Source organism: Ochotona princeps, unplaced genomic scaffold (assembly GCF_030435755.1).
Source record: "Ochotona princeps isolate mOchPri1 unplaced genomic scaffold, mOchPri1.hap1 HAP1_SCAFFOLD_2896, whole genome shotgun sequence".
NCBI classification, from domain to species: Eukaryota; Metazoa; Chordata; class Mammalia; order Lagomorpha; family Ochotonidae; genus Ochotona; species Ochotona princeps.
In genome coordinates this window covers 23526-43911 of record NW_026697935.1, presented here as the reverse complement: position 1 = coordinate 43911, position 20386 = coordinate 23526, and the positions used below count along the sequence as shown (strand labels likewise).

Genomic DNA, 20386 nt, shown 5'->3' with positions numbered 1-20386 from the left:
CATCCAGCTCCCTGCTTGTGGCCTGGGAAAGCAGTCGAGGATGGCCCAAAGCCTTGGGACCCTGCACCCACGTGGGAGACCCGGAAGAGGTTCTGGGTTCCTGGCTTCGGATCGGCACGCACCGACCCGTTGCGGCTCACTTGGGGAGTGAATCATCGGACGGAAGATCTTCCTCTCTGTCTCTCCTCCTCTCTGTATATCTGCCTTTCCAATAAAAATAAATAAATCTTAAAAAAAAAAAAAAAAAAAGAAAGAAGTTGTCTGTCCTCTGCCCATGCTTCCTGCACATACTTGTCCAGTGTTAGCTCCCAGGGACCTACAGCCTAGAGACTCAAAAGAGAATGGGATGAAAAAGGGAGATTTGGTTTCTTTGGGAAAGGTGGCAAGGGGTGGAGAGGAAAGCATTTTGGAAAAGATGGAGAGAGGGAAGCAACAGATTAGGGAGTTCTGGTTTTTTTTGTTTTGTTTTGTTTTTAATTACAAGCAGAGAGTAACTGTTCAAATCAAAATTGTTCTGGGGTGGGCATTGGTACACATCTTCTAATGCATGATCCCCTATCGGAGTCCCTGGGCTGGGTCTTGGCTCCTCTGCACCCAGTCCAGCCTCCTGCCAGTCCGTACCCTGGGAAGCATTAGATGCTTGTGTGAGTACCTGGGTCCCTGCCATTCATGCAGGAAACCCAGATGGAGTTCTAGACTCCTGGCTTTGGCCTGGACCAGCTATGGCATTTATAAAACAGCTGACGGAAGAGCTCTCTATTTTTTTCTCTCTCTCTGCCACTCAAATAAAAAATGAAAAAAAAAAATTAAACTCAGAACAATTCTGAGTCAAAAGGGTTAGTACCTGAATGAAAGCAAAAGTTCTAAACTGGGGATTCCCTTGGAGAAAAATGGAACCATGGGCAACATAGTTATGCCTGTAGGTGCTATCTGACATCTAGTGAAGTTGGTAACCTATTTTGATAGAACACTTATGAAAAGAGCAGACCAGTCCTTGCTCAAGAATTTAACACTAGGAATGTTTCACATTAAAATATGGTGTCAAGGAATTGTGAATTATTTTTAACTTCCTCTCCCAAATCGCCTAGTGCTACAAATCTTCCCAATACTGCATGTTCCACCGCCCTGACAACTAGCCAGCCCCCTGCGCATAACTCAGTTATCTCTTACATAAAGTGGAAATAAAGCCTGCCGACAGAATAAGGATATTGTGCGGATTTTCTTAGAGGATTGTAGAAAAGGTCACAAAATTTAGACAACAACTCTAATGTGTTGATCTCTTTTAAATTGCAGCATAAACTTTCTTTGGGTCCTTGGGAAAAATTGAGAATCTGATTAAAGCCACTGAAAAATGCATAGTCCTTTGACAGTTCATGACTGTGGAATGTCTAAAGGCCATCCATGGTTAACAGCCTTTCCTTTGGCCTCTGACAGGAAGAGTCACGGACAAATTGTTGTGACTTCAGCAGGTGGCTCCAATGTAGGTAACCACAAAAGTAAACTACAGCCCACCATATTTTGCAGCTGCTAACTCAAGTTTCCAAATGTTTCTTAATGAAATGCGCTGATATATTTAAACTAATGGTTTTGAAAAGGGCAGATTCCAGCCAAGCCTCTTTCGCAGGTCAAACCTGAGCTCTAAATGACAAGCTAGGAAATACCATCATAAGCACTAGAATTCCATTAAGTCCAGGCAGGGGGGAACACAAGTTTACTTTCCTCAGACATGGAAACACACACACACGGCTTCCCAATGCAGTAGAACAGTTTTCAGGTAAACAACCCTAGGGACTGTTATGACTTCATGAGTAGTAAAATGCAATGAAACCCCAAATCAGGAATAAATGAAAATAATCTATTTGGCTTGTGTGTTTATATTCAGGTAAATTCTTTCTTTCTCTGGGATACAGCATTCCCCAAATACCTGTGAATCTTTCTATTTATCACTTAAGTAAGCAAACAGAGAACATTCTGTTCAGCTACAAGTTTGGCCAAGCCCCAGTTTGGAAGATCAAGGGGCTGAGAAAATATATTAGGTGCACTGGAGTGACATATCAAGAAGAAAAGTCATCTTAAAGAATGTGTCTGGCACACTCCCTCCATTTAACACTTGCAATGACTTGTGTTTTGTATCTTCTAGCTCCTACATAAGCCCAGAGTCTTTTTCATACCCAGAAAGAGGAAGCTGGCAGCGGCCGGCGGGTGTCAGCCTTGCCCCACCCCCGGGGTGGCCCTACCTTTCGGTGTCTGCTCTCGGCAGCAGCCAGCTGGGACAACATGCGCTCCTGCATGTTCTTGCACTGCTTTATCACCATCTTGAGGATGGACAGTGGGTTTGTGCAGACGGGCTGCTTCTCCCCATCATTCTTCTCCTTCAGTGTTTCAAAATCTCTCTGCAGAGCCATTAAAGGATCGCTGATGTTATATTTTCCATAACGTTCTTCAATGAAAGTGTCTCTGTGTTGGGCCTGTGAGAGGGAAAACAGTAAATGTGTTTTTTTTAAAATGACTGAGGAGGGAATTTCTTATGCAGCAAGCAGGTAAACATTCAAGGGAGTGGTCTGTGTAAAAATGTAACCTGCTGACTACCAATCAGATCAAACCCTGTAAATACACAAGCAACATTAGAAAGGTGGCATGAAACGAAGAGAGCTAATGATGATTTAGAATTCAAAGTCATTTGAGGATTAGAAAAGCATTACAGAGAAGTTAAGTAATGGTCCAGGTTACTCACGTAGCAAGCTGTCAGAACAGGGATTTAACCCCAGGCAGCCTGGCTCCCAAGTCGGTATCCTCGGCCACTATGCTCACTGCCTCTGCTTAGGTCTGCTTCTACTGCGAGCACATACATCTTTTCTTTCTATATTATGACATTTGCATTTCTAAAATATGTTAAGCATGATACTTTTCTGAGTCCACATACTTAGAGACCTGTTAAGGTGCCCAACGGCATGTCAAGGCTGTGATCATTATAACCCAGGACCAATTATAATTTTTTTTAAAGATTTATTCATTTTATTACAGCCAGATATACACAGAGGAGGAGAGACAGAGAGGAAGATCTTCCGTCCGATGATTCACTCCCCAAGTGAGCCGCAACGGGCCGAAGCGCGCCGATCCGATGCCGGGAACCCAGAACCTCCTCCGGGTCTCCCACGCGGGTGCAGGGTCCCAATGCATTGGGCCATCCTCAACTGCTTTCCCAGGCCACAAGCAGGGAGCTGGATGGGAAGTGGAGCTGCCGGGATTAGAACCGGTGCCCGTATGGGATCCCGGGGCTTTCAAGGTGAGGACTTTAGCCGCTAGGCCATGCCGCCGGGGCCCCCAATTATAATTTGTACCCAGGAAACTTCACTCTGATTGGCCTGTGAGGGCGGAAGCACTACGACCAGAGCTATACAGACAAAACCCTCCCGTCTCTTGCCAGATCCCACCCTCTCCTGTGTCTCTCCAGTTGCTGCCTCTCACCCTCCTTTCTGTTGGCAATAGGACTTGGCAGGCCTTGGGGTGAGAAAATGAGAATTGGATGCGGACAAGGCGTTTGAGCCTGCTCAGAGGTGTCAAGAGCAGAAGATGGATGGGCTTCACACATTTTAAAACTCTGCTAGGAGCCTGAAGGACAACTTCGCACGAACATCATCTACTACATGCAGACAAGCAGAGTGACACTAATGGCTACTACAGACATAAAAAAGCTTCCAGACATTTTGTATAAGCGAAAACAGTGTTACCAAAGGGCTGGGGAAAACTTTTTGAAAAACAAAGACGCAATTTTAAGCTTTCAAGTTGAATCTGTTTATGTAAATAACTGATGGATTTCACTGGAAGTTGTGCTTTTTTTTTTTTTCACTGAAAAACACAAAGAGGAGCCCATATGAAAAGAGAAAGGTACAATCTCACGGCATGCTTCAACTTAAAAACATTCAGCAACATAAAGCAGACATGGAGTTTACGCAGAGGTATGTTTCAATGTTGAAAATCTGCTGCCTTCTTCTTCTACTGACTGTCCAAGGTTAGGCTCCAGGAACTGCTTGGACTTCTGCAAATGTGTGTTGGTATCGGGGCAGATGTTGAAAGCAGGAGCAGCGGCTCTGACTTTCGCCTCTGGCTTGACAACAACCATCTTAGGTTACATCACTGGGTATCTGGATGATATGTGTATATTGGAAATATGAAGAGACCTGTTTCTTTGACAGCCATCTCTCTAACCTTACTACGGGTGTGTGTGAGTTAAAGTGTGTGTTCCTCTCTCCTACAGTATATGGCAGAGAGAGAGAGAAAGGGAGAGAGAAAGAGATAGTGTGTGGTGTGTGTAGCAGGGGGAGTTGAGAGACAAGACAGGCCCATTTTTTTTCAGCTCCAAATAAAAAAAATCTATTACTGCAATTTCAAAAATAACCTCAATCTGTTTCAGATGAGAAAAAGATCAGTTCCTGAGCCAATCATTTTGGCAATGATTTTAAATCATGAAGAAAGCAAAACAAAAAGCTGGCTACATTTTTTAAAACAACAGTGGGACTGAGTGAGTCATCAATGACCAATGTTTTCTTTCTCTGCGAACATCTGTCTTCTTTTCTGGCTGCATTTCCAGGGGCATCAAGGGGGGCATGCATGCTCCAGGGTTGGCCGGGGGGGCGGGAGCGGACTGTCCTGCTCAGCTGTGTCCTGGAGCTGCAGCGTCCCCACCTGGCTCTGGGAAGGAGTAGGCTGACACAGCATCCACAAGGGGCCAAATCCCTCTCCCTCTGGCAATGATCCTGAGGGACTGAGCAAAGTGCATTTTGAGAATCCTCAAGTCCAAGGTCTTGCTTCTGGTCTTCTTGCGGCTCTTTTCTCCATAAGAAAACTACTGCTTTTCACGAAGAACGGCAAGGATAAGGGTGCTAAATTTGATTCCTGCAGAGCTGAATTCACCGAATGGAGCGACTTCGTATTACAGGAGACCAAGTGCGTCCTCCTCGGCTGGAAATATGAGTCACCTGCAGCCTCTGGCCTGGTGGCACGAATCTGGGACCCGAGCGATGAAATCACTGTGCATGCAAACATGAGGAACACACAGGAGTCCCTGAAAATAATTGGTTGTAGCCACTAATGTTCTTTTTTTTTTCCTTATTTAAAGATTCATTTTATTTTTATTGGATAGTCAGATTTACAAGAGGAGAAGAGACAGAAAGGAAGATCTTCCATCTGTTGATTCACTCCCCAAGTGACCGCAATGGCTGGTGCTGCGCCAGTCTGAAGCCGGGAACCAGGAACCTCTTCCGGGTCTCCCATGTGGGTGCAAGGTCCCAAGGCTCTGGGCCGTCCTTGACTGCTTTTCCAGGCCACATGTAAGCACTAATGTTCTAAGACAAATCTATGTTTAGAGAGTTACTTAAGGAAGCAAGAGGGGAAAAAAAACTTCATTAAGTAACTGAAATACTTTCATTTATTATCCTTGATGACCATTTCTGAATGGCAAAGGAAATTATTACTGATACAGAAATTGTTTTAATAAGGCATAAAAATTGGAAAACATACATTTGAACACTCTGAGGAAAGTAGGCTGGGGGAGTGGGAGCAGGGTCTGGGCTGCTTCTCAGGTTGAATTTACTGTTAACTAAGTGAAATACGACTTTTAAAAGCCCACACTGTGATTATCTTGTGTTATTCATAAGTGTCGCAGCATTACGAGGGACAGATAAGAAGCTTCTCTGGTGCGCCTTCCGCCTAGTACTAGACTGTCAGTCTTCTCTGGGAGTACTTCACACTGATTCCCTGAGCACTCGCAGGGAAATGCATGGCTTCGCCTGAATTGAAAAGGATTTGTGGACTAATCTAAAAAAGGCTCCTGTCACACAGCCATTCTTCTAAGCATTGACATCCGAGTATCAGGTCAAATACAGGAAGAGGTACCTCTAAGTCTGCACTTCAACAAGTAATGTGGCAAATGGGAGATGGAATGCAATAGTTTTCAACAACTAATGACTCAGGCAAGCTGTGGATTGACAGGTTTAACAGCGCAAATAACAACAAACACCAAAATCAGAGGTTAACATCTGAAGAATGAAAACAGCTTTAATAGAAATGTATATTGGTTATGTATTCCCATACTTATCTAGCAGCTCAAATAATACCCACTTTTTAATGCCACAGTTTGGAGGGTCAGATATCTAGGAGGGGCCTGGGCGCGTTTCTGGCTCTGGGTCTCATTAGGCTGTAATCACACTGCTGGCTGGGCTACGTCAGGGGAAGCTATGGGGACTCACAGTATGGCAGCCAACCTCCAGGTCTTTCTCACGTAGCTACTGGCAAAGGTCTTGGCTCCCTGCAAAGGCCAGCTTCCCACACAGCAAATAAAGAAGACTGGAGGAGGAGAGGAGGAAGGTAGAGGGTAGGGGTGGAGGGGAGGGAGAAGGGGAGAAAGAGAGACCCTTAAGATGAAAGTCCCAGTTTTTTTGTTTTAAACTATTTGCTTAATTAACCTGCTTACTTGAAAGGCAGAGAGACAGAGACATCTTCCATCCATTTGCTCACTTCCCCAAAGTCATCAACAACTGCGTTGGGCCAGGCCAAAGCCAGAAACTCCACCTGGACCTCCCATGTACTTCAGCCATCATCCGTTACCTTTCTAAGTGCACTAGCAGGGAGCTGGATTAGACACTGAACAGCTGGGACTCAAACTGGCACTCAGATAAGGGATGTAGATATCTCATTACAACACAAGCTACCCCACCCCAGCCCAGGGCCTTCCAGCAAGTAAACATACCACTGCTTCTGAGACACTTTCCTGGTTACAAAGCTAACTGTGGTGAGTGTGGGAGGAGGGCTATATAAGGGTGTATCCAGGGTTGGGGTGGGAAGTCACTGGGGTAGACCTGGAGGTTGGCTGCCATACTGTGAGCGACTAGCTGTGACACCACTATCATTTATACCCTTGGTCAATTTAAAGACCAAATACCTAAACTCAAAAGTGTAAAGGCTGAGTTTTAATACTGTAATTATATTTCAGATAATTAATAAGAAATTTTAACTGATTTTGAATTTGAGTCTTTTGGGAAGTTCAGTAATAAAATTAAGGGCCTGGCACAGTAGCCTAGTGGCTGAAGTCCTTGCTTTGCATGTGCCAGGATCCCATATGAGTGCTGTACCCCAGCTGCTCCACTTCCCTTCCAGCTTTCTGCTTGTGGCCTAGGAAAGGAGTGAAGGATAGCCCAAAGCCTTGGAACCCTGCGCCCATGGGAGAGACCTGGAAGAAACTTCTGGCTTTGAATAGACTTAGTTCCAGCTATTGCGGCTACATGGGGAGTGAACCAGTGCACGGCAAATCTCTGTCTCTCCTTCTTGCTGTAAATCTGACTTTCCAATAAAAACAAATACATCTTAAAAAAACAAAACAAAAAACTAAACTAAAATTGGGCCCCGCATGGTAGCCTAGTGGCTTAAAGTTCTTGCCTTGCACATGCCAGGATCCTAGATGGGCGCTGGTTCTAACTTGGCAGCCCCACTTCCCATCCAGCTCCCTGCTTGTGGCCTGGGAAAGCAGTGGAGGATGACCCAAAGCCTTGGGACCCTGTACCCACACGGGAGAGAGACCCAGAAGAGGCTATTGGCTCCTGGTTTCGGATCAGCTCAGCTCCAGCCACTGCAGCCACTTGGGGAATGAATCACCAGAGGGAAGATCTTTCTCTCTGTATATCTGACTTTCCAATAAAAATTATTTTAAAAAGTCTAAAAAAAACCCTAAAATTAATCAGTTTATTGCAATTTCCTTATTTTACTTGAATGCCCGTGTACTCTATAAACCGAGATGTCTACACTGTAGAACTCGATGCTGTTTAAGTTCAGACAAAAGGAAAAGAACTGGCTGCTTAGACAGATTTAATGATAGGGAGCATTATCACAGCAGACAAAACACACTAGGCATCTGTACTCATTTATTTTTCTTACTAAAAGCTTAAAATAAAATCACTTGGAGTTTGCTAGAGCTGCTTTCCAAAAGTTTCAACTGTGTTATTAGAAACTTTAAAAAATGTGAAGTAATCACCTCTTAGCCCCTTTCTAAGAGCGTGGCTGTGTGTTCTAGTCTGAAGTAGGAAATAGATCTCTTTTTCTTTGATCATTGTTAATATAAAAAGTGATTCCAAATCAAAAGGTGAACAATTAAGGCCCATTAATTTGGGGGTTTCTATTCAGTAACTGGATTACAATGCACCTTTGCTACTTACAAGATAATTCTGAAGTGATACTTTAGAGAGCAATCAATAATATTAATGCTGTGAGCTTTTAAAATATTTGAATATATTTATGTTGAGGGTTATAAAGTCAAAAGCATACATATTCCAAGATGGTTTATGCTAATGCTACCAACACCACACTGAAAGCAACCACTTTCAAGTACAAGCTGTCAATTTCTGCTTGCTCACTATAAATAGCTGCTTCAGCAACTGGAATAAAGCAGCCCTTCTGGAGAAAGATGATAACGGCATAAAAGTACCCCTTGAGTCTCGAAATTCTTTCAGTTGTTGAGAGAGAACTTGATTCTACTGATGATAATGACAAAAGATTTGAATCCCATTTGAATCAAACTTTGCTTTCTGGAAATTGGTGCAAAATCCAACATGAGATTAAAGAAAAGAGTGAACATTTTCATGATTGAAAGACTGTTTTAACTGGCTTTGAAACAGAATGAGCTTCAAATATCTCATTTGGGGTCTATTTGCAACCACACTCATTTATAAAAGTGATTATGCACATAATAAGGGCAGATGATTGCATTTTACATTTGACTAAGTGTAATAAATTCTATTCAGGATCCAAAATGGCTAGGTTTAGCACAAACAGCCACAGACTGTACGTCCCATAACTGAGCTGCTCTAGGGCTCACACTCCCCAAATCCTAGGAAGAACTCTAATGGAATGCAGGCAAAATATTCTTTTTCTCTTCTGTTTCATTTTTTTTTTCCAGTCTATGCACTTGACTGAAACGCACTATATGCACATTCTGGAATGGGTTCACACGAATACCTTTCTGATGTGGGGAAGAAAATGAGCATAGCAACTCAAGTACTAAACAAACTAGTGAATGATAAATGCAAAAATGTTTTGAGCATAAATTAAGGATTGTAAAATTTATCTCCTGAAATACTGTATTAGCACAGTTTTAAGCCTATAATGAAGCCGAGCAGGATGCACAGATTTTCCAAGGCCCGTTCTCCCATTATCAACATCCACACTGGAGAAGTACATTTGTTCCAAGTAAAAAAAGTGTAACTTATAATAATGCACAATATTCTGATCTCTCTTTTATAGGGCTATACATCTCTTAAAATATGACAGCTATGCTTACCAGATACCATATAAACAGAGATCAATCAAAATCGAACAAAAAAATATGAATGGCCAAAAGCACATGCAAAAAGTATTCAACTCACTATTTAACAAAAAGGTATAAATCAGAACAATGAAACACTACAGTACAGCCGTTAGTACAGTCAAAATACCATCAACATCAAATATCACAAAGGATACAGAAAAACTAAAACACAAAATGCTAGTAAGAATATCAAGTGGAACAATCACTTTAGAAATGAATCCCCAAATTTCTTACAGACAGACACCTAGCAGTAAACAACTTCTAAGTATAAACCCAAAGGAAATGAGCACATAATTACACAGCTATCCAAAGCAGATCTATTCAGAGTGGGCCAGAATGGAAATAATCAAATTATCAATCAACAGGAAAACAGAATGTCATATAGTCAAACACTGGAATACTAATCAGTGATAAAAAAATGTATCAGTAATACACACATATGGAGGCACTGCTAAACTGAACACAAGTGTATTCCACAACAACGAGAAGGCATATATTCTGTGTGACTATATTGAGGTAAAGTGTGGAACAGAAAGGACTAAACTAGAGTGAAAAGATTAGAACAGCAGTTGCCCCCATGGGTGGAGGGGTGAGTGACTGGGAAGGGGCTCAGGCAACAATGGTATGAAGAGATGTCAGGGGTGAGGGCTGCACGAACGTATACACTTGTCAAAACTCACTAACTGTTAACAAGATGTGTGCATGTCCTTACATATAAATTATAGCTCCAGCGAGACATGTAAATATGGGTACTTCAAACAACTTTGTGGAATATGGAAATTGGGGGACAAGTTTGTGTAAAAAGGTTTGTAGTCTGTGCTTACTTTCTAAATAATATGCATTTTGCTATAAACTTAATGAAGTATTCTTATATAATGAAAGTTAAGGGGAAAATTAAATTGCCTGTGGCATATGCTTTGTATAAGGGTACTTCAAAAAGTTCATAGGAAATGAGACAGTAAGTTTATTCTGGTATAGAAAGTTTGAAGTCTGTGCATACAAGAATACAGCACTTCTGAAACAGATGTTCCTGATGTGAAGGATGGTGACATGGAACAACAGTGGTGCTAAGGCCTGCCCAGCAGTGCTGAGTGTTTTACTGCCACAGACAATCCTACGGACACTCCTCTGCGAGCACACCACACTCTCCTCTCCATTCGACAGAGGAACTGATGATTAACATCAGACTTACCCAAGGGTAGGAAGGTAATTAAGTAGGGAGATGAGCAATAAATGGCACACAGTCAAGTACTGAATAGTTTGGCTGAATGACTGATCCATCAGCAGCCAGTGCCCTGGGCTCGGCAGGAGTGCACTGCAGTACAACCCATCTTCATTAGCAGCTTACAAACCAAAGTCAGAAGGTAAGTGGGCGTATGTGTGTGTGCGCTGTGACGGCCCCCTGATCACAATGTAAAGTCTACTTTGTATTACATGTTACTGTCAACAAACTTTGAAAAACACTAGAACAGAATGAAGGCCCCAAGAAATCTGACTCTTAAATCTACTTTTTAAAGAAATACACGTAGTAAATTTCTAAATTCTAATCAAAGCGATAGATAATCAGAATTACTTAAATGATTTATTTTATTTTATTTTTATTGGAAAGTCAGATATACTGAGGAGGAGACAGACAGGAAGATCTTCTGTCCAATGATTCACTCCCTAAGTGGTGGCAATGGTTAGAGCTGAGCCAATCTGAAGCCAGGAGCCACACGGGTGCAGGGTCCCAAGGCTGTGGGCCATCCTTGACTGCTTTCCCAGGCCACAAGCAGGCAGCTGGATGGGAAGTGGGACCAAGGGGACACTAACTGGCGTCCATCTAGGATCCTGGCATGTGTAAGGTGAGGACTTTAGCCAATAGGCTACTATGTAGGACCCGATTAATTTTATTTTAAAGTTACAAATGTTATAAATCTATAAAGCAGCAGAGGTTTAGCCTGACATAAGTTACACAAAACATTAAAAAACACAAAACACCCCATGCTGCCAGTATATCATTAAAGAAGTCTGTGAAAATTTCCCAGGCATCTGGATGATCTTCAGGTGCTTTTACTGAAAACGAATGGTTACAGGGTACAATGTATGTTGAGTGAGGAGACGGTGTGGGAATATAGACTTGACTACGTAAGAAGTAGCTCCTGGCCGTCAAGGTGCTTAAAACCTTAATAGCAGCAAATGAACAAGCTGCCTCTGCTTTACCAATGTGTCCTAAACAGAATCATTCATGTTTACAGGAGTACCAAGTAGAATGTGTTTGCTCAGGACTTTCTAAGGCTCAGACTTTAGGTTCATCAGGAATAGGAAGGAAAGGGCCAGCCCTGGAAGTTGGTGGGTTCTGGCAGATAAATGGGACTATCAGCAAATTCATGAATCACAGGAAACCGTGGGGATGGGACACATCCCCAGGCTTGTGTGTAAGCACTGCATGACGGGACGCAGCCAGAGCCCGTAGCTGCGCAGGAGAGTTTAAGGCATCCCAGGGAGCTTGGAAAACTTCATCATGTTCTCAGCCTCTTTCATGCCCTGTTATTGCCAGTGCAGAAACTAGCTTCAGTGCTAAAGTATTCAAAAAGACTTCACTATGACAGAAGTGGAAGGTAGCTTTTTTTCCCCCTCCAGGAGGGGCTTCTCTGAAGGGTGAATGTGAAGCCATAAAGCTTTGGGATGAGTTTAACTCTGGAACTGGTTTGAAGCAAGGTCCTTAAATTACAGACAGACAGATACCACACGGACACGTGATAAGGCACACGTGGCCCAAGTGAAGACCCCGGGAAGAGATTCCTAGGCGGGCTGAGAACGACAAAGTGGTCACTCTGACAAGTTTTTTAAGGAATAGGAAAGGGAAAGGTGGGGAGAGAGCAGAGATGGGGTAACATGAACAAGGGGACTCGTGCCACACGATGCAGGGAGCAAGCTGCCAAGGTAGGCTAACAGAAGTGAGGGCAGTGTAATCAAACTAAGACAGAACAGAGTACTACCTATGACACATTCTGAGCCAGAACAGGCCCATGTCACAGGTCAAGGGATGGGAGGGCAATCTCTGGTCACTGCAGCCTCATGTATTCATTTCAACCAATGGCAATGCAGATAGAGCAGGGTTCAAATTAGGGAAAGAACATTTTCTCTAGAGACCAAAATGGGTGGAGGGTAATAAAGACCCAGTGGCAGGAACCTAAATACTTGAGGTGTCACCTGCTTCCTCTTAGGATGCACAATAGCGGGGCACTGACACAGAAGCAGAGCTGAGACTCAAATGCAGGCAGATCTGAGCAGGACTTAGGGGTCCCACACAGCTCATTAATCACTGAGCCAAAAAGCTCACTGTCACTGGGAAACGTTAAATGTCACCAGATACCAATGGGATAATTAAGATCCTTTTCCCATTTTAATCCCAGCCCCTTAACAGAACTGGCTTTCTTCTAGGGCATCTGAGGCTTTGTTTCAGCACTGTCCTCAAATGACTCCGATCTGGGATGCAGAACAGACCTACGCCCGCCTGATGGAAGAGAGGAAGGACCCAAGACTGAGAAGAGTTTGAAAGGGAGATATTAAGAGAAAAGCACTTAGAGTTATCCATTTGGAAAACAAAAAGGGGATGATGAGGATTTAGTGAAAGCCAGAAATAAACAAAAAAGTTCCAGATGAAAACAAATAAAACCCACAGACAGAATACAAGTAAGCACATTGTGAAAGGAGAGGTGCCTACTTCCCATCCAGCCCCCTGGGAAAGCAGTCGAGGACGGCCCAAAGCCTTACAACCCTGTACCCGCATGGGAGACATGGAAAAAGTTCCTGGCTCCTGGCTTTGGATCAGCTCAGCACCGGCCGTTGCGGCCACTTGGGGAGTAAACCAGCAGATGAAGTATATTTCTCCGTTTCTCTTTCTCTTCATAAATCTGATCTGCCCTTCCAATAAAAATAAATACATCTTAAAAAAACAACAACAAACCAGAGTACTAGGAAGCTAGATCTACTGATGAGTGGAAAAGCAGTTAGGAGCTAAAGTCAAAATGTATTAGAGGGGCCTGGTGAGGTAGCCGAGTGGCTAAAGCCCTTGCCTTGCATGTGGCAGGATCCCATATGGGCACTGGTTCTAATCCCGGCAGTCCCCCTTCCCATCCAGCTCCCTTCTTGTGGCCTAGGAAAGCAATGGAAGATGGTCTAAGGCCTTGGGACCCTGCACCTGTGTGGGAGACCCAAAAGAGGCTCCAGGCTCCTGGCTTTGGATTGGCTCAGCTCTGGGCATTGCAGGACTTGGGGAGTGAATCAGCAGATGGAAGATCTTCCTCTCTTTCTCTTCTCTCTGTATATCTGATGTTCCAATAAAATAAAATTAATAGTAAAAAAAATGTAAGAGGACAGAGAGGGAACCACATTCAAAAAGGTATTCTGGAAGCAGAGACAAGAGGTTTTGGAAATATGTGGAGTAACAAAAGGAAAAGGACAATCTGACGTATTGAGCTCAGGTGAGTGGATGGTTGGTGAAGCTGTCAATCAAACAGAGGACACAGGACAAAGGTCGTTAGGGAAGGATGCTGAGATTGTGACATGGGGTATTGGGGTAAAAATGTCAAAAAGGCACTGGGGTATATGGTTGTAGTGACAGGAGAAAAATCAAATCTTGGAGTTAACTATCTGTTGAAATCCGTGGAACTGATGAAATCACGACAGGAAGGGGCCAGCATCCCATATGGGCTTCAGTTCAGGTCCTGGCTGCTCCACTTCTGGTCCAGCTCCCTGCTGATGGGCCAGGACAGCATCAGAGAAAAGCTCAAGTCCTTGGGTCCCTGTAACCACATGGGAGACCTGGAACAGGCTCTTGGCCATTTGGGGAGTGAACCAGCAGACGGAAGATCTCTCCATCTCTGCAAATCTGCCTTTCAAATAAAAACAAATAAACCTTAAAAAAGAAGAAGAAGGAGACTGAACAGGTGAAGAGGAGGCTGTGCTGAGAATAAGCTCTTGAAGGAGTATCTATTTTATGCGATCCTGTTCTGCTACATCACACACTACATTATGCTAGGTACAGATACAAAACTGCCTAATAGGCTATTTTAGGATAACTGCTTATGCGGATGAAGCGATGGATCCCAGAAACTGAGGATACAGGAACTGTTTTAAAAGTAGCCTGACAAGGACAAGACAAGGGTGTCACAGAAACCAAGGAGAAAGAAGTTTAAAAAGTAGGATGGTCAACACTGTTACAGGCTGAAGAAAAAGTTACCTAATCCAATGATGACTAGTCTTAACAGGTTACTTACAATGTCAAACATTTGAATTTCAGTTGAATGCAGACCCATAAGCAAATGAGTAATGAGAAACCAGAGGCAGCAGTACAAATGACATTTGAGAAGGAGCAGGATAGAGTGGCGGTTCAGAAGAAAGGCAGGATTGAGATTTTTTGAAAACAGTATACAGACAAGTCCAAATAGGCTTTAAGTCCAGGACAACAGGAAACAACTGCAACAGCAGAAGGCAGAGTCAGCAGGAAGTAGGGAAATGGTGGGATTAAGAGTACAGGGATGAATGCTACTCCTGGAATAGGGTAATACAGGGAAAGAAGGTCTTATTAGAACTCCAGAACTTTCCAATCAGTAAGAGTCTTCAAAGTTTAATAATAGCAACACAACCCCAGTACTCATTTCTACCAACAAATTCAGTTTTTTGATAAGCAAACTGTATGTTAGGTACTAGATTTTTTTTTTCACACTAAATAGACCTTTAATTGCTGTGGTTCGGATCAGGACTCAAGGGTGGGTGGTCCAGGCGACAGACAGGCAAGCGGAGCGCTCTAGGTACTAGATTAAACTGAGTATTTTTTGAGCAATGCATATCTCAGAACTCGCCAAGTGCAGCTCGAGTTCCCACTTCTGGGAAGCGATGGAATATTAAGAACCACACATACAAAACTTCAGGTGGAACAATACTTCAAAGGTTGTAGGTTTTCTGTGGTAACACCAAAATCACTTGAAATTTTGATAATGTAGTTGATCATGCTTATGTTGTCTGCTTTATTAGTCTGTAAAGGAATCTGCTTCAGAAGAATAACATTTTAAATAGTCCATACAAAAGCAGAATTTGAGAAGTAAAAATTTGTTCTTTCGGGAAAAAAAATTTCAGGATACGGAAGCAGTAAGTCCATGCCTTCTCCTGGTACTTTACGCTACACTCACTAAGTATATTCTAAAATTAACAGAGATCTGAGGTGGACATTTTGCACTGAAGTTAGGGTGCTGACACTGGAATGTCTGGGTTCGGGTACTGGCTCCCGCTCCTATTATAGCTTCATGCTAATATGCACCTGGAGGCAGCAGGTGACAGCCCAAATGCTGAGGTTTCTGCCATTCATGTGGGAAACCTGGATTGAGTTTGGGCCTGTTGCCTTAACCTGGCCCGATCCTGGCTGTGTGGGCATTTGGGAAGTGCGATCAGAACATGGCAGATACATATCTCTGCCTTTCAAATAAATTTAAAAAATACAGATTTATATGAAAAGTATAAACTTCTTATATGACAGTAAAGCTTTTCCCCAGCTCCTAGCTTAATACCATATCTCTCACAATAACTTTAGCTTCATCATTACTAAGTGAATATTTTCTTATAAAAATCTTAACTATAAAGTACTGAAGTCCTTTCTGACCATAAACCAATGCTCTTTCCTCTCTAAAAGGTCTTAGTGATTTGGGTACGCGTCTGCGCCATTTCTAAGCATATATATGTGTGTGATTATATATGAATACCCTGTAAAACCATTTTGCTTTCATTTATGGTCTTAGAGTGCTTTCTGAGTCAATATATAGCTTTTCTTTTCATTAAAGACAGATAATATTACATATCAATGATGTTTCTTTAACCAGACTTTATTGATAGACATTTAGTTTATTGGCAGTTTTCTTTCATCTGCTGATTCACTCCCCAAATGGCTTCAAAGGCCGGGATTGAGCCAGGCCAAAGCCAAGGGCCAGGAGTTGCATCTGGGTCTCCCATGTGGGTGGGAGGGCCCAAATGTGGGCCTTCTGCTGCTTTCCCAGACCTTTACAAGGTAGCTGGATTGGAAGTGGAGTAGCTTCGACTCAAATCAGTGCCCATACAGGATGCCGGCACTGCAGGTGGCTTTACCTACTGGGTAACAAACAGCGCTGCCCCAGTGATGAACAGCCTTGTGCACATATTAGAATAGCTTCAAAGAACAGAATACTATTACAGCATGGTTTCTAAAGAAATAACCTCTCATGTAATGAAATTCCCAATTCAATCTAAAAAAACGCTTTCTTTCTATAAAGATTTTCAGTAAGCAACACAAGAGGGTTTCCTCCTTTCTTCCAAAATATTCTTGTAACTAGCTGAACTGAAACATTAAGTAGGGATCACAGTTTTAGTTTTAAATGCAAGGTCTATGTTTTCTTTTGCTTCTCTTTCCAGGGGAATCTAGAAATATCCTCTGATTAACTCCAAATCACAGGGCCAACATATACAAGGGAGACAGAATAAGCGGAACTCAAAGTAACAGGAATAAGCTGCTTCCCTTTTTTATTTGTTTTAGTTTCAGGCTGAATAAATGCGGCTGTAAATCTTTTCTAAAATCTCCGGCTGCTGGAGAACTGTGCGTTCTCATTTTATAAGCTGAGTTGCCCACCTTTTTTCCCCCAAAAGGTGTAACTCCCCTCCACTTAAAAGTCCCCAGGAAGAAGTCAGTTAAACAAGAAATGTGATTTTTCATCTGGCACCTTCACTTTCAAAACCCCAAAACGCTAATTTTGAAAATGTTCACGATGGTTAAGATGTGACAAAAAGTTAGACAGCAAATAGGTGATACCAAAGAACTATTTTTATGAACTAGTTGTTACATATGGGGTTCAATGCTTTTCTCAATAGAAAAAAGACGCTTAATCACTTAAGAATGCAGTCTTCCGTTCATAAAGCCTCAATTTAAGAAGTACCGTATATATACATGCCTGTCTGTCTGTCTGTCTATATGAAGAGCAGCACCTGCTTCTTTGGGCTCTTTTCTGGTGGAGTGGCCACTGCTGACCTGGAGACTTTTCTTTCGCTAAGCTCATGCTCCCTCCAGGGCATACCACTCTCAAAGGAACCATGCCAAGAGGAAGGAAGGAAGGGCCTTTGTGAGATGTATTTCTGGCTTCGCCAGTGCCAACTTCATCTGTTTTTCTCCCCTATGCAAACTGTTCTATAACTTATTTCTTCCACTTACCTGTGGGAGACTGTTCTGTGTTATACATAAAGATCTATTCTCATTCTCTTTAACATTTTATTCCATAATCATTTCACAATTTACTTTAACAGATCTGTACTAATAGACACTAAGGCTGCTCCTAGCATTGTTTCTGTGAATAATGTGTAACAAATATCCTTGCACATAAACTCCATTGCATAGGTCTAAGAACATACATAGTGTTTTTAAATTTAGTGCCAGGGCCGGCATTGTGGCATAAAGTCAAGCCGCTGCCTGCGACACATCCCATATTGGAGTGCTGCTTTGAGTCCCAGTTGTTCCACTCCTGCTCCAGCTCCTTGTTAAAGTATCTGGGAAAACCGTGGAAGACTGTCACCCTTGTGGGAGGTGGAGATGGAGTTCCTGGCCCAGGCACCAACCATGGTAGCCATTCAGGGGTGTGAAACAGCATATGAGAGAGCGTGCTCTGTCCTTCCTTCTCCCTTTATCTGCAGCTCTGCCTTTTAAATAAATGAGTAGCTCTTTCAAAAACAGATTTTAAAATAGAGTTAAAAATGTATGAAATGTGGGATTCTCTTCACCTTCCTGGTGCGGTCCATAGAGGAGTATGTATTTTACCTTTTTATGGTCAGATCTTTTTGTTCACTTAGCTGAGCACGGTTTACCTAACATACTATTTGGAATTACAAAAACAAAAAAACAAACAAAAAAACCCCCTCTAGTATCTTCATATTAGAGTATGCATAAAATAAGTGTTTATTTTCCCCTAAATTCATAGTTTTCCTGTCCTTAAAAAATTTATCAGAGAGAGGAGAGAGAGAGCTTATGTAGCTGAACACGCCAGGGCAGAGCCTGGAGTCAAAGCCAGGAGCGGGGGCTCAGTTCAGGTCTGCCACAGCCACCTGGGTCGCCCCAGCCAGGAAGCTGGAATCAGGAACTTGGGGATAATTCTGGCAGAAGATGTGCAAAGATTTGTACACTGAAAACTAAAAGCTCTGCTGACAGATATTAAAGAAGACATAAATGCCGAGTTACACCACGGTCACGAATAAGGAAGACTGATGTCATTCTCCTCAATGTGATCTACACATTCAACGCAATTCCAACCTAAATCCATACAGGAATTTTAGAGGAACGGATAAGTTGATTCTAAAATCAATGAGATACAACAAATGATGCCTTCAAATAGATATATATCATGGAATGGTCAAATCTAATTAATATATGCATTATCTCACATAGTAAGGTTTTTTTTAATGGTTGAAAGACAAACAATGATTTTTGGAGTATACAAATAACTGACTGTACAGTTAATATAACAGTTAACCATCTTAACTGTAAAAAGACTAGTTAGAAGAGAATGAAATAATAATAATAATAATAACAATAGAATGAAATAAGCCACACCATATTGGGAGAAAACATTTGCAGGGCACTTATCTGATAAACTTGCGTCTAGAACTCAATAATGAGATGACAAACAATTCAATTAAAAAAATGTGAGCAGAAAATTCCAACAGATATTTCGCCAAAGAAAAAAATACAAATGGCAAATAAATACATAAAAAGATATCACCATAATTAGTCAGTAGGGAAATGCAAATTAAAATCACAGTGAGTTATTATACAACTATTAAAAATTAAAAAGACTGGTCATACCAAATGTTGATAAAGACATAGAATAACTGGAATGGTACAAGCATGTTGGAAAACACACCTACTATAAAAGAGTAATTCCATTCCTAGATATTTATCCCAAAGAAATAAGAGTGTTCATAAAAAAATCTTATTTATGAGTGTTCATGGCAGCTTTATTTGTAATAGACTAAAATGAAGAAGAGCGTAAGTCAATGTCTGTCAACAGAGGAACTGTTAAATACTAAAAAGAAATGAGCCATCAATACATACAACATGATGAGTATCAATTATGCTGAATGAAAAATTCAGGCAAAAATAAAATAACAAAATTCTGTGAGATGTGAGCTAATCTCCAGTGCCTGAGAACAGGTCAACTGTCTGGCAGCAGGGAGCAGGGCCTGGAGAAAGGCAGCATGGGTTACAGAGGTGCACAAGGCACACTCCAGAGCAATGAATACACTTTTTGCCTTAACTGAAACAATGGTTTCACAGAGGAATTTGTATACCCAAACCTATCGATTTATATAAATCAAACAGGCAGTTTACTGCATATCAATCATACTTGATGAAGATGCTTTTAAAAACCAAAAAGTTAACAATATGCCAAATCTAGCAACAGAGGAATAAACAATTAAACCGACAAAAAAAAAAAAAAAGAAAAAAAAAAAAAAAAAAAGAGCCCAAAACCCAATTCTGCAAAAAAGACTTCCCCGGTATGGCTACACTGTCTGTTTTCATGGTTCTACTAGAGGGGACTGGAGCCAGTGTGGTGGTACAGCACGAAAATGCACCAGCTGAGGTGCTGCCCTTTGGGTACTGCTCCAAGGTTCAGCTGTTCCACTTCCCATCCAGCTTCTGCTAACGCACCTGGAAAAATGGCAGAAGATGGCCCATGCATCTGGCCCCTGCAACCACATAGGGAGCTTAGATGAAACTCCTGGCTTGTGGTTTCGATCTGACCCAGCCCAGACAGTTGTAGCGATTTGGAGAATGAATCAGCACATGGAAGACCTGTGTCTCTCAGTCTCCTTTCTCTATACCTCTGCCTTTCAAATAAACAAATCTCAGAGAGACAGATAGAATTATTAATGTAATATCTGCCCATTCCCCAGTGTACACCTGTAACCCTTCAGCTGTATGAAAATAAATACATGCTTTTGGTTATGGGGGTGAGGCTTGAGCAATTCAAAACCACC

General features: G+C 42.2%; 1 protein-coding gene across 2 annotated transcripts in view; it reads right to left on the bottom strand.

Moving 5' to 3' along the window:
* Positions 1–738: 738 nt before the first annotated feature.
* LOC131479064 (CTTNBP2 N-terminal-like protein) overlaps positions 739–20386 on the bottom strand; it is a 43173-nt gene continuing 23525 nt past the window's right edge. For both annotated transcript variants that reach the window (XM_058659682.1, XM_058659681.1), the window contains exon 4: positions 739–2468. In XM_058659682.1, the coding sequence (XP_058515665.1) occupies positions 2166–2468 (303 nt within the window). In that variant the 3' untranslated portion in view covers positions 739–2165. The remainder of the gene's footprint in view (positions 2469–20386) is intronic.